This window comes from Perca fluviatilis, chromosome 22 (assembly GCF_010015445.1).
Source record: "Perca fluviatilis chromosome 22, GENO_Pfluv_1.0, whole genome shotgun sequence".
Lineage (NCBI taxonomy): Eukaryota > Metazoa > Chordata > Actinopteri > Perciformes > Percidae > Perca > Perca fluviatilis.
The window spans coordinates 19,600,113-19,614,726 of record NC_053133.1 but is presented as its reverse complement, the minus strand read 5'-3'; the positions used below and the strand labels follow the sequence as shown (position 1 = coordinate 19,614,726).

Below are 14,614 nucleotides of genomic sequence, written 5' to 3'. Positions count from 1 at the left end.
AATATTTCATTAAAGATAAGATTATAGACGGTTCTCATCGTAATTGACAGTTTTGTTAAAATATTTCTTTCAGATTCATTCATATCCTTCCTTATATATGTATGGACATAATATTGTATAAAAATGCGAGGGCTGGGCAACAATTCAATTATATCAGTGTCAATTGACTTTCAGTGGAATCGTGATGATTTGAACCTTGAGATTTTTAGATATCCCTCTCTGCAGTATCTGCACAGTAATACAATATAGCTAAATGGATTCTCATTTGTGTTGCTCACAACATTTAAAAATATTCAACGGTGACCTTTCTTTCCAAAAACAGTGTCCCTGTTAGTCAGGATCCACAGAACAAATTCGGGACTGTTTTTATAGCGACTATTTCTTTGGTAGAAAGCATTCAATGATCATGGCAAGGTCTTTTGGTTAACCAGAGTAACTGGGACATTGTGTTTAAAGAAGACAAGCTGTTGCATCTTTTTAAATTTCAGTTTTCAATGCTGTGAGCAGGAGATTTATTTTCCGTCTTTTTTGTATCAGGGGTGGAGGCAAAAAAAAACTCAGATATCTCAAAATCTGGGCAAATAAAACCAAAACTATCTGCATGGATGGATTCCACTTTTCTGTCATTTGGGTGAACCAACCCTTTAAGCATAGTAATCCAAAATGATTGATCCAGTAGAATGTTATGTTCAAAGGTCTCACACAAACACACATGTAGACGTTACGGATGACAACGCTACAGTGGGGTATTATGTTTTTGACTTATCGGGGGTTTCCCACGCAGAACGCTGGAAGGCCTTTTTCATCACCGCGACCCTCACACACACACACACACACACAAGCCAGAGAAGTAACACAGCAGGGGGGAGGTGAGGCAGATAATGACAGAGAAAGAGGAAGAGACCTCAGCCAGGCCTTCAGCCCACCCATCAGTCCTAGAACCAGACCTCGGCCAAACACTCTCCCCCACAACACACACACACACGGCTGCTGGGAGGCAGGAACACTACGACCTTCGGTAACCACAACAATGTGTGCATGCATTAATATATATATTCTTATGCGTGTGTTGATGCATTTGCACACGTATGTTTCTGTGTGCGTGAAACCTTTGCCTAACGAAGGGGGGAAAGGAAACGTCATCCCTCACCACAAGCTAACAAAATCGCCGAATCCTCATCCATATCCCATAGTCTAAATATTTCTCCATTCTGCAGTATACACAACGAGGAACCTGCCACAACTATTATCACAAGACTTTTCCATCTTAAAAATGTAGGGGGGGAGAAAGAGAGGGGAGAGGCAGATCATGAGAGAAAAATAAGCAGAGGGAAATATTTGGCTTGGAGCAGCCAGAACCTCATCAAGGTTAATTGGTCTGTTGAGAGGACACACTCATCTGGCTCATCAATCACCTGGTCCATTGTTTCCTAAAGTCTGTCTCATGCGCGGAGGGGCTTCAGCTCCAAAGCCCCTGTAATGACCGCTCCTGTCAAAAGACACAATACCTCATCTTGTTTCAGTGTATAAATCTACCTGGCGTCAGTACGGCCAACATCAGCACTGATTAAAATGGCGAAAATCAGACCTTAGTTGAGATAGTTCAGTGATTTTTAGACATAAAAGGATTTGACAAAGTCTTTGTGACCTTCTTGATGTACTTGAGGATTAGGAAGTGATGCCAAGTTTGAGGATCTGTGCAAAGGTGAAATTCAGTTCAGTGGAAAGTTAAAAACCACATCCAGAATGAGACACTTATGATGTAGGAGTTAGGTCATGAATCAGTTATTTGTTAAGGTATATAAAGTGTCAGAAAAATAGTGAAAAAATCCCATCACAATTGCCTAAAATCCAAATTGCTTGTTTTATTCAATTAACCGAAACCATCTAAAATATTCACCTTCGTAGACAATCAGCATATATTAACATTTGAGAAAGCCACAACCGATGAAATTGCAGATTAATGTGACGATAAACAATCAGCCAACCTCTGCTCAAAGTATTTTTTTTTTTAGCTCTAAAAACTTTCCAACATGGGAGGGAGTCACGATCGATAAATCATTTTCTGGGGGAAAAAATGGTTTAATAAAAGGTTAAACATGCTCTGTTTCCACTTTTTTTCCAGTTTGAGGATTTGCTGTTTTTTTATTTTTCATATATCAAAGAAAATTTAACAACATTGGGCTTTAGACTTTTGGTTGTACAAAACAAAGTTGGAAAGTTGTAATGGATATTGTTTCACAGTTTTTGGCACTGCACTGAGTAAATGGAAAAAAATAAATAATTGGCAGATTAATCGATTGAACTCAGAAAAAACACAGAAAACATTAAACCTGTGGCGACGGATCACATCGTATTAAGGGGGAAAAGATAGGGACTCACTGCCATAAAGCACCAGTTCATTAACACACTTGAGTCAATGTCAAAGCCACAACTGCTAAAACTTTCAGGTGACGAGGACTTTTACATCATCCTCAAACCTCTCATTCATTCAGCTCATCGCCAAAACAAACTACTACTGTCCTCCATGTTGTTATTAATGTAAAGTATGCTAATAGTTGCCTAACCTCTAACCATGAGGACCACTTGACTTGACATTTCATGCTAGATTCACATGAATGGACCGATTGTTCTGCATGATTTCCAGGATTGGTTGTCTACGCTACTACGTCCGTTTGTCTCGTGACCTTACAGGTTCAAATCCTTCCACCAACTAACAACACGCTGCCTGGAAGGCTGCTCTGACTGTGTTGTCATTCCTCCCCCCTCTGTCTGTGACTCTCAGGGAAGCAGTGTGCTCCTCTGTTAGCCAAATGGGGAGCTGGCTGCTTCCTGCTGCTGCTTAGCTTCTATTCCTACAATTATCCATTTGTGTGTGTGTGTGTGTGTGTGTGTGTTTGAAATCCACTGCTCCCCATCCTTCTCCTGCCTGCTCAGCTCCATCCATCCATTCTGCTCCACTTCTTCTTCTTCTCTCCAGCCATCTCCTAACAGGCTGGGATCCACAGGGGCTGGAAATAACCTTCACATGGCCAGCTTTACCCAGCTATCTCTCACATACAGACCGCTGCTGCTGCTGCTGCGCCGACTCATGCACACACACAGACGCGCACACACACACAGATGCACACACACACACTGATGCATGCCAGCTCCCTTCACAGGACTGACGGACAGCGCCACTCACCACTCCATGGACCAGGAACTCAAACAGTTTGCTCTTGGTGGCTTTCCTGGCTCCCCCCGCCGTCTCCTCCGTAGCCATTTGCTCAGTCCCTTCCGTTCACCCTGCTATGTCTTCCCTCTCCTTCTTTTGTCTTTCCCTCTCCCTTCACCCAGCCTCCTGTTCCCCTCCCCTGCTCCACTTTCCTTCTCTTTGTGCTCTCCTTTACAGCACTGCCTGTCCCTGACTCTCCTTCTCTCTCCCTCTCTCCCTCTCTCTCTCTCTTCCCTCCCTCTGACTCTATTTTGAATGTGCAGCAGCGCTGCCGAGTCTCTCAATGTGTCTAGCTCACTTTTTAGTTGGGCTGCCTTTCAGGAGCCCGGCACGTCGCTTGGAGGTGGAGGGGGGAGGCTGTGCGGGGCTCTGGCAGGGGGGTTCCAGCCAGCCCACCCTGCCGCTCCCCCGCACAGCTGTTGCATTCCATTGGTAGATAAGGGCACGCGGTGCTGCGAGGCTGCCGTTTGGTCTAAACGGGGGCTGGGGAGGTTAGAATCAGTTTCTCTGCTGCAGCTTCCCCCCTGGTGACCAACCCAGAGGCCACGGTCAGCACACACAGACCTCTGAGTGCTGGGCTCATTCTCAAAAAAGGACATTGGGCTCTTAAAGGGGCCACACTGCATATCATTAACACATGTGTACACACATAAACTGCCATGTATGATGGAGTCATGACGTGGTGGTGATGATGATGACGAGGAGGGTGATGCAGTTTTTTCAACTGAAAGGAAAACGGGGAAAAAGGGAAATTAGTCTTTGAACGCAAAGCTTTTCTCACAATGTACTCGAAAGCCACTTCACAAAAGCAGAAGGCAAAGTCAAGAGCACCTTCACTTCCTGTGTTTCTGTGCTGGCCTTTGTCAGAGTGCATTCATAGGTTAGGAGTATTTCCTCCACTCACCTCATTAGCTTTTACCTTTCACCCACTAGTTGGCCCAGAGGCTACATAGGCTGTGACTACAGTGTAATGGCAAACAAACAGGCCAGTCTGCACAGCAAGGTGACTGTGTCACTTGACACGTGTAATAAGGCTCTGTTGGGATTTCTTGCAGGCTGCTTTTTTAAAGATTTCTTCTCAAATTGCAGAAAACTGAAAGAGGTGGAAAAAAAAGAAGAAAAAACAAACCAGCCTTCAACGGACAGAAGGATGTGAAGTGAGGAATAAATGACTTATTGAGGCAGAGCAGTACACACACTGACTCACACACTGGATTTTTAGGTTGTACAGTATGTCTCCAATACACAGAAGCCCGAGCTTCGCTCGTCGCCACACAGGTCATTACTATGACTAAAAACCTCGCCACGTTGAAGATTATGACTCTTTCATGTCTCCTTCTGCTCCAGCCCCTTTTTCTTTCTCTTCCTCCCTTCTTCCAGCCATCAGATCGGGGGGAATGAAATATTCATGAGGTTATTTGAATGACAAAGGAGGTGAAGTGGGGCAGATTCAAAGGGGGCCTGGCTTGTGACACATGACGGAAAATTGTCCCTGTTATTGTTTCCTCTTCCTCTGTTTTGCCTGTGTGAAAATGGCAGAAAGGTGTAGAACCAGGTATCAAAGTAGGAAGGAAATGAGCCTCAAGAGTTGATGGAAAGCTTTGACACAAAAGCTGTCCTTCAATTATTACCATATTGCGATAAGCTTGTTCCTTAAAACTGGCACGAGGGATATATGTTAGGAAACGGGATGTTCTCAAGTTCTGATCAGCACTGAGAGGAAAACTCTGCAGTCATTGAGTGGACAGCTGGTAAGTGGTTCTGTGACCTCTAGGACAGAGGACCCAAGCCGTTTTTATGCATGCATATTATCCATTACACGTGACGTCAAGACGCCATTACTGACAGAAAAGTGAGTTGATCATCTAACGGAGAAGCAGGAAGAGAAGCAAGATCGAAATGTATGTCCTTTAAACTTCCTTCACACCCCTGATTATTGGTATGGAGTCATTGATAGGCAAAATATGGCCCTCCCATGTGTTGATGACACAGTTGTGGCATTAGTTTGCTTGTTGGTGACACCTGGTGTTGAGACGAGTGCAGTGCTGCTGTTATCAATCCAGTCTGTAAGGCTTTGAAGAACACAAGGAACGCAAACCTCCTCTGCAAAATTTCTCTTTGCGGCCTCAATGCATCTGGGTCCTCCCTTTAGTCAAATACTGCGAAAATATAATCATCCACATTAACGCTATGCATTAGATTAACCTTGTGTTACATAACATATGACACAGGCTTTAAATATATATGAATCACACAGACACAAAAGGGTTTTGTCTCAATTTCCTGCAAGGTCAAAAGCTCAACCCGTCGAGCGTATCCATGCAGATTTTGAGAATGTGCCAATCTCCCGTTTCTCCAGCAACGGCACGTGGGTTTAACGATAACAAAGAGATACAGCAGCTTGGGCGATGCAAAAGGCAGCCTTAAGCGCAGGAGTACCCCCTGCCGGAGCCCCACCACCTCCCTCACCAAAGCCAGTCAGTCTCACCAAATGGTAATGTCCCAGTGTTTAGCAGACAGGGGGGTAGAGGGGGGCTAGCAGGGGGGTAAGGGAGCAGCCGTTGTATTATTAATGACCAACAGAGGGAGCACACAACCAGGCAGGGAGGTGCTGACTGTTTGAATGGAAGGAGAGATCCATGTTCAGGGCCTGGTTGCAACAAATAGAAGAACATGAGGTATCATAAAGCATGAAAGCCTAAAAACATTGCAGGGACCAAACTCTAATCATGGCTCAACTAATTTCATTTTCTGGAAACATTTTATTATGGGTTTTTATATTTTCCCCTTCCTTATTTGGACACAAGAGGGAGACAAATAGTCATGCCTCAAATGCAAACTGTCTAGCTGGTTTTCTAACTGACTTCATCATCATTTACAGTGTATAGCAGTGGATCCCAACCAAGGACCCTCCAGTGTGAAATCCTGGATACTTTCACTTCTTCAAGCTTTATACAGCCTTTAAAATGACACAATCTGTGAAGTAGGGCTTACAACTAACAGCTATTTCCATCATTGGATACATTCTTATTAATCGTTTGGTCTATAAAATCTCAGAAAATAGTGATAAATGCCTTTCACAGTACTCCAGAAAACCAGGGTCTTAAGCTGACTTGTTTTGTCCAACCAACAGTCCAAAGCCTAACCTCAAATATAATCAGTTTACAGTGATATCAAACAGAAGAAAAGCAGAACATACTTACAAATGATATACTGAAACTAAGCAATGGTTTGGGTCCGGGTTAAACAACCGACCCCACAACTGTCATCAGATTTCGATTCAAATGTTTCTGAACTCTGATTGGTGCACAAAAGTACGTGACATCACCTTTTTCCAACCTGGCCCCACCTACTTTAAACCAGTGAGAAAAGCGAGGACAAAACCAGAAATCTCTCATGTGAAATAACCAAAACTGTTGAAACAGGGTAAGGGTCTTTAAGGGGTCTTAAGCCAAAAACTGCTAGTGTTTAGAATCACAGTTCCATGAAAACGTGCTGCATTCAATCAAAGTTCCCAAAGTGGTTAAAATATCAATAGACAATTACCTGTTAATCAATCAAGTGGCATCACTGCAGTCTGAGTTTTCTTCCATCTTTTCTTAAATTAGATACAATGTAGGCATGGGCCGGTATGAGATTCTGACAGTATGATAACCTTCAGCAAAAATATCACGGTTTCACGGTGTTGCAATTACAGCTTTAAAATAAAAAATTTTTTTAAATGTCTGGGTAAAGAAAAAAACTTTTTTTCCACTGAACACAATGTATTTTAGTTTTAAACACACTGCACAGTGGCAGAGAGAGGGATTACTTAACATGCACCCTCTGTCCTCAGCTCATACCTTGACACCGGTAATCGGCCCATGCCTAATACAATGAAGTTCATTATGAAGGTAAATGTATTTGATTCCTTTGCTCTTTTGAGCCGAAGATGATGTGTAACAAAATAGGCTGAGCCGAAAGCAAGAAAGGAAGGAAGGAAGAAAAATCCATACATTGATGGTTTTAGCCTGTTTTTCTGCAATGGTTTCACAATAACCCCGGAGAGGAAGGGTAAAGAGAAAGAGAGAGTATACAATGAATAAAAATGCTATACTTGCTGATGTATAACGCACAGTTACCAGTGGCAACGTTTACATTCCAGAAACCACGAATCTGCCCTCGTCAACATTATTGTCACAGACAGATGGGGTGCACTAGGGGGAATATGGACTGTACCGAGGGCATGGAGTAAAGTCTGATTCCCTCCCACTGCTGGGCCCCTCTCTTTTTCTCTTTCTTCAGTTTAAGAGCTGCACACAAAACCCAGCTCAAGCTGCTTAAAGGCCAGAGCTCTCAGAAAGCTACTCAATGGCCATCAGCCGCCATCAAAGGGACTGTTCAATTGCACACAGACCTGCACCTTCACTGAGGGGGATTAAGGAGAGGAGAAGTACATTTCAGGGCCGATTTTGTGCAGCTAGGCATGTGTGATGAAGAGCAACCTACAGAGAAAGAGAAGTATCCCATGGTTGCTGAAAATAAGGGCATCTGCTGATATATTGTGATCAAAGTGAATTGGTACAATAAACCGCGAGGAAATAGGCAAATGATTTAGCAAAAAGGCGGCAGTGCTATGTTAAGAACCTAACCTAAGAAGCTGCAGATACGGAGTTTAAGGTCGACCTTGGATTTCAGGGCTTGATTGGGACAAAGCATCTTTATCCAGACAGCATTTATGGTTCAGCTCCTCGGCTGCTCCCGAAAACAAGGAGGCATTGTGGGAGCAGATGGAAAGACGGAGCAACAGCAATGAGCCCAGTTTTCCCGTAAGCAACGAGCAACACACCGGAACAAGGCCTGAAGCTTTACCTGCTTGGGGGCATTTCCTGTTTGCTGTAGCCATGACAACGGCATAATCTGCCTTGCGTCCAAAGCTAACAGCCAATCGGATGGGAGCGACGCCAACTGCAGTGGCTTAAAAACTGGAGCAGCAGCTGGTGAACTGAGCAAGGAACTATTCCAGAGCTGAAATGTTAAAACTAAAAAGAAACCCTAGTTTTTAAAACAGAAAAGCACTTCAGCTCGCCGTGTTAGTCAGCGTTGAGGTCTCCGGGGTAAACTTTGACACAAATATACAGTGAATAACAGTCACTTTCCATAAACAAACCCAAACCAACTACCATAAAATTCCACCGGACGAAAAATAAAACTGGCAGATTAAATCCACCACTAGGAACTCCCTCTCCCCTCTTTCCTACTCGGCATCCAAGCTCAGCATTAGCCCTGATCTTTCAGCACCACTCTGCCCGTGCAGGATGGGAGAGAGAGACGACAGAACGAGGGCAGGATTGGTATGTGCAGGGCTGCATCGAGACCACTCACAATCCAAGAGATGAAAATCAGACCAGGAGGAAGCCTGAAAAATCCACTGCTACATTGTGTGCACATGCGACCGTCCAAGGAATGAATAAAATTTTATGTTAAAGAGTAGATCCACCTCAGGATCATAAGACACCATCCAAGTAGCAATTAGAGATATTCATCTACAAGTACACACAGTGTATTAGCCCTAGTTTGTGTAAAAACATGGCTATTACCTCACAAATTGGTGCTAATGCAGTAAATACATAGTGTGCTGTGTGTTCACATGCACCTAAACCATACATATATACTTGATTTTATGTCTAAAATGATGATTTAAGGGCTATACTGAAAGGGGAGACTACATTATTTATTTGCAATGTAATGCAATGCTGCACAGTAAATAAAGATGACAAGATGAAACCCAGGTAAGGATAACAATGAATTCAAGCTTTGCAAACAAAAGCCAAAATGTCAATGCAAAACATTATTTTCAGCCCTTTCAGAACAAAATCATAACCACTTCATCAGTTCTCATGAACAACGTCACACATATGTTTTGGTATAAAGGACAATATAACCCCCCCACACACACACATGAACCATGACAAAACAAGAACAAAGTGGCAGTACCAAACATAGATTTTTTTCGGCACCTATAGCACATTGCGCATCACCACAAGCCTGTAAACATAGATGAATAAAGAAAAATAAAGTACATACTGGCCATTTAAGTAAAGTAGGCTACCAAAAATAGTGACATATAACACATTGAACTAAATATGGCCCTGATACAGGCTCTATCTGAACTCCTTGAACATGTCTTTACGTCATTAAAACATGTTAATGTCAATGCCAAATGCTTTCAATAAATTAATTGAAGGAGAAATTTTTTTTTATCGTGAACAGGGGTGAATCGAGATTGTGATTTTATAAGGATTTATCGTGCAGGCCTACCTGATGGTCAGATAAAACAAGCAATTGAAGACAAGGAATGAGGTCTTGACCTAAATTGAGCTTGATTTTTTTTGGGTGGATTTATTGAGAAAATAATCATCTTAATTAATCGGATTAACTGATAGAGAATAATTGTTGGTTGCAGCCCTAAAACTAATGATACAGACATTCATTGAGGCCTGATTCAGATTACAAAAGAAAAAAAAAACTTTCATGAATCTCTTTGAAATGATTTTGTTGTTGCAGCTTGTTTTGAAATTATAAATTAGTAAAAGCTTTCGCAGCTGAAAGGGAAGGTACATTTATTAAGATGTGACATCAGCATGCACACATAATACAACACTGCTGCATGTGTATTGGGTTATATTGAAGCTCTCCAACAGAGAATGGTGCAGTATTGAGCATTAACATCTAAATGGGTCAACCAGCAGCTCGGTGAACTGCAGCACCATTAGGACCCAGACAGTTTGTATCTCATTGGACTGCTAACTGTACATTATGAATGGGAGTAATATGCAACACAAAGAAAACCCACAGATAGTGCTTTAGGTGAGAACAGTGATATTAAAAAAACGGCGTTATAATCGTTTGGTTGGCAGGGACGGCGCCATGTTAATTAGGTTACAAAGCACTCGATTTAAAACCATAAAAATCTCTCTGTGGAAATGACACAGTGGAGGTTCAGAGGGCTGTGTGAAAGTGGTCTTTATAGGTTGGAAACTGTACAAAATTCATCTTCTGTATTGTGGTTGTAAGTGTTCTGTATGTCTGTGTAAAATATGCCAGAGCTGCACCTCTATATACAGCACAATTTGCCATATTGCTATACTGCAGTATTCTCGATATTGTAATAGTAAAAAATCATATTAAACATTCATTATATTTAGCAAGGCTGTAACTAATTCATATTTTTATTACTGATAAATAATGCAGATTATTTTCTCGATTATTATATATTAGTGAAAAACGGCCATCACAATTTACCAGAGCTAAAGAATATGTCTTAAGATTGCTTGTTTTGACCAACACTGTCTGAAGCTGAAAGATATGTAATTTCATATTACATAAGATGAAGAAAAAGCAGCATATCATCACAGTTCAGAAGCTGGAACGAACTATTGTTTTGGCATTATTGCTTGCTTGTTACTCAAATATCAAAATTATATGCTGATTAATTTACTGGCGATCAACTATTTGCTAATCGTTTCAGCTCTAATATTTTGTAAAATAAATAGTTTCCTGTAGGCTCATTTGTTCCCGGGTAACAAACAGCCATTGAGCCAGCACATTCCTCACCAGCCAAAAAAAAAAGGAAGTGCTCCATTGTCCATTTATCCCTGCAAATAACACAAAACACAAAGCCGGGGGAGCATTTAATTGGGTGACCTGCTATTTAGGAAACAAAGCCAAATGCTTATGGCTTCCAGTCTGTTTAATAATCAATCTCACTGCTGGTGCAGAAACAGTGTTAAAAAAAAGTTTGACAAACTTGAGAAACTCTGAAAAAACATTGATTGACCTTGATGAGTCACCCAAACTAAATTTCAAACATGACTGAACAGACTGGGGTGTATATATGTGTGTGTGTGTGTGTGTGTGTGTGTGTGAGAGTGAGGGGAGGGGAAGTCCTGTGCAGCTTTCCTTAAAAAGCCAGGTCAAGCATTTAGCAGACTGTAAAAGGAGCTGATCCTCTGATCCTCTATCAGACCTTAGGAGCTGTGACGGCACCTTGCATACTAATGTGGCTGTTCTCCTTTTCTTTGTACGAAAGGGAATATCTGTGCCAGCAGCTGGGCCAGGGAAGACTGCGCTCTTAAATTTTGCCATTTTAATCCTAGTTTTTGTGCCTGTATTGCTGACAAGGATCAACCACTTCTACGGCAAACACTAAGTTGAAAACGCATCTTGGTATTCATGCCACAATTTAAAATAAATCACAAAACAAGCGCAGAGCAGCTCAAACGCTTCATATACAAGCTATAATTTAAACTGAACAGAAAGAACAAGCAAAAGGAGGTAGGACATTTCTGTAGCTTTGCATGGGAATTTTATGTATATCCTATCTGGAAAAAGTCTTTGCATACAGGGAGTTTTGATGGACTACATTTATGGAAAACCAACACAAAGGCAGGGATTTATTTGAAATAAGAATGGTTATATATTCTAATTCAATATTTTATGTTTGCTAATTGCACCCAAATGGCTGGGTCTGTTTCTGTTTTTGTTTCATATAGAGCATCAATCTGAAGTGCATGTGATGGTGCTCTTTGCAATCAGCAAGCAGCTGAGTCACCAAGTCCTCCCTAACTCAACAGTTCTGTACATGAAGCCAGAGCAGGAGAGAGGGAGAGAGGGAGAAAGGGAGAGAGAGAGAGAGAGAGAGAGAGAGAGAGAGAGAGAGGGGCTGAAATTTGAGAAAGCCTTTCAATGTCCAATGAATTCTGTGACTATGCATTTACAGAACATTATACGAGTATGAATACCTCTTCAAGTTTTCAGCATCCTTAAGCTCCTCAAAGCTTTTAGTTTTACAGACTCTGAAAAGTACAACATTTTGCTTATCAGCTAAATGTTGTACTTTTCCTAATGTAATACAGTAAAAAGTTAGAAGATTGATCTCAATCTACTGTCTGTACAGTAAATATAAAGCTACAGCCAAGAGCCGGTTAGATTATCTTAGCATAAAGAGTGAAAACAAGGGGAAAACAGCTCTGTCCAAGGTAACCCAATCCACCTACCAGCACAAATTAAATGATTAATAACATGTTATATAATATATATAAATATTAGATTTTTATGCATGGCATAAACTAAATATAAAAAAACACTTATTGGTTATATGTGGGGTTATAGGCCGGACTGTTTCTTGGTCACTGCACCAAGCCAAGTCTTTATGTTAAGCTAAGATGAATGGCTGCTAGCTGTAGCTTCATAGTTAGTGTACAGACAGAGTGGTATCATGGCTGGCTTTTTTTTACTGTTAATAGACAGTCTTACTGCCTGTATAGAAAGACCATTGACATCAATTATGTAAGAAATGCTTTGACATTTTGGGAAATACCCTTTTTTGTATCTTTCTTGGCGAGAGTTAGATGAGAAGATTGATATAACTTTCAACTCTGTATGCTACATATGAAGCTACAGCTAGCAGCTGGTTAGCTTATTTTAAAGACAAGAAGCAGGTGGAAACAGCTAGCCTGGCCGGGCGCATTGACTAAGAAATAATCCAGCACACAGGCCTGACTTTATTCTCCTGACTTTATGCTAAACTAGGCTAACTGGCTGTAGCTTAATATTTAATGTAGACATGATCGAGTGGTATCCATCTTCTCTTCTAACTCTGCAAAAATGTCCCAAAATGTCGACATATTCCTTTATACCAGTTGTGTGGCTTCTCTATGAGGACTTTAAAGCTCTATCAGTCAAAAGCAGATTTAGTTCTAACAGAAGTGAATATATTGCAGGCTGCAGCTGCAGTATAGAAGCTAAATTTTCCTTTGGATCAGCAAAAGTAGATTCCCCAAATTCCTCTCCTGCTGCTCTGTGCACCCACAGCCTGCCTGCAGATTAACACAGTGAAACTAAAAACTTTTCCTGCGAGATCCTAAACACACACAGACTTGTGGGGGCAGTGGCACTAACATGAATCACCATTATATCATTGTGTGAGCCTTGAATCAAAGAAGGGGGAGGGAAGAGGGAAGGAAAACGGCGAATGAATTAAAAGCATGCGTAAAGAGGCGAGAGGATGCTCCTCACTCTTGCTTCACCGTACATCTCCTCTATTACTCCTCAAGTGTCTGTTTCCCACACCAGACAAGGTTAACAAGCCGCGCTGGTGTCTGCGTCGGTTGGAAAACGGGGAGGGGTGGGAGGTGGAGGTGGAGGGGTGAGGTGCTGCAACTATACAGTGTGCTGTGTGATGATGCAGACATGCTACTGTAACCTACAGTCCCCTTAAATATTCCCAACCACATCCCACTCCCTGCTCAATATTTTCTAATAGATTGTACACCATGCAGCTGTACACCGGAATAAGCCTAAATACACCATAAGGTGGAAAATAATTCTGTTTTATTTTGGGGATGCACAATAAATTACAGCTAGACGAGGGGAAAAACTCCGGTGCACACAAAATCCGGCTTGCAACGCGCCTACAGGATAAAGAAAATATAAAAAAGAATAGTTTCAATGGTGGCTGCGGATACTGAGCAGCGCAGCGAGGCAAAGTGATGTGGAATAAAACAAATGATAGCATGAGCATCCATACCTTTCTCTCCATCACTATGAGCTTTTTTAGGCTCCTCAACAACAGGAACTGTAGGATGTGTTTCTGTGGAGGTGTCCGGTCCGACGCGGAGCTTCCCGTCACTCCTCAACTTCCTCACGGCTTAAAGACAGCAGCGTCTCCCTATCACTTCCCCATTACCGGACAGCTAGGCGACTTATTAGCAGTGGCCTGTGGGACGCCGAGCCGGGGATGGAGCCAGAGCCAGGATTGGTGAAGCCTTGTTCGGAAGGGAGCAGGAGCGCAGGCGCGGTCTCTGCCGGAGAGTCGATATAATGAAAAATTACCAGTGGCAGGGAGTGTCATCAAATTATCCTCAGGAGCGGTTTTTTTGGGGGGTATACTGTTCAATATAAGCTTTAACAAAAGAAGTGTGAAAATATGACTACAGGTTATTATTACATGTGCACTGGGAGAACAAATACTGACATGTATTATTGGATGTTAGGCCTTAATGATATTTATACAAAGTAAAACCTGTTTACTACGGCAACAGAGGAGCAGCACAACCAAATCCCTTACCAAAATAACTAGCACCCTTTATATTGAGTTTTTAAATTGTAACTGTAGACCCTTTAATTAATAATTTACTGATGCTTTATAGATCAGTTATAAGCCTTTAAAAAGGACAAACTGTGGTTGCCAGATTGTAAGAAAAATCCCATTCTATTAACAAATTACATTTTTACCAGTATTATTTGGTGTCCAGCTAGCGTTAATATTTAAGCAGTTTATATCTGTATTGTTCTGCAAATGTAAGTACATTGAGAGATGCTAAGGACTGGTGTCAAATTCCTTATCAAATTTGA

At 41.8% G+C, this 14,614-nt stretch overlaps 1 protein-coding gene across 8 annotated transcripts in view; it reads right to left on the bottom strand.

The window, feature by feature from the left end:
* Positions 1-14,043, bottom strand: part of LOC120552347 (SWI/SNF-related matrix-associated actin-dependent regulator of chromatin subfamily D member 3) — a 36,522-nt gene extending 22,479 nt beyond the window's left edge. For 2 of the 8 annotated variants that reach the window (XM_039790325.1, XM_039790328.1), the window contains exon 1: positions 3,188-3,501. In XM_039790325.1, coding sequence (XP_039646259.1) covers positions 3,188-3,265 — 78 coding nt within the window. In that variant the 5' untranslated portion in view covers positions 3,266-3,501. Of the gene's footprint in view, positions 1-3,187; positions 3,507-13,787 lie in introns of those variants that run through there. The other 6 variants (XM_039790326.1, XM_039790323.1, XM_039790329.1 and 3 more) reach the window with 6 other exon arrangements.
* Positions 14,044-14,614: the final 571 nt, after the last annotated feature.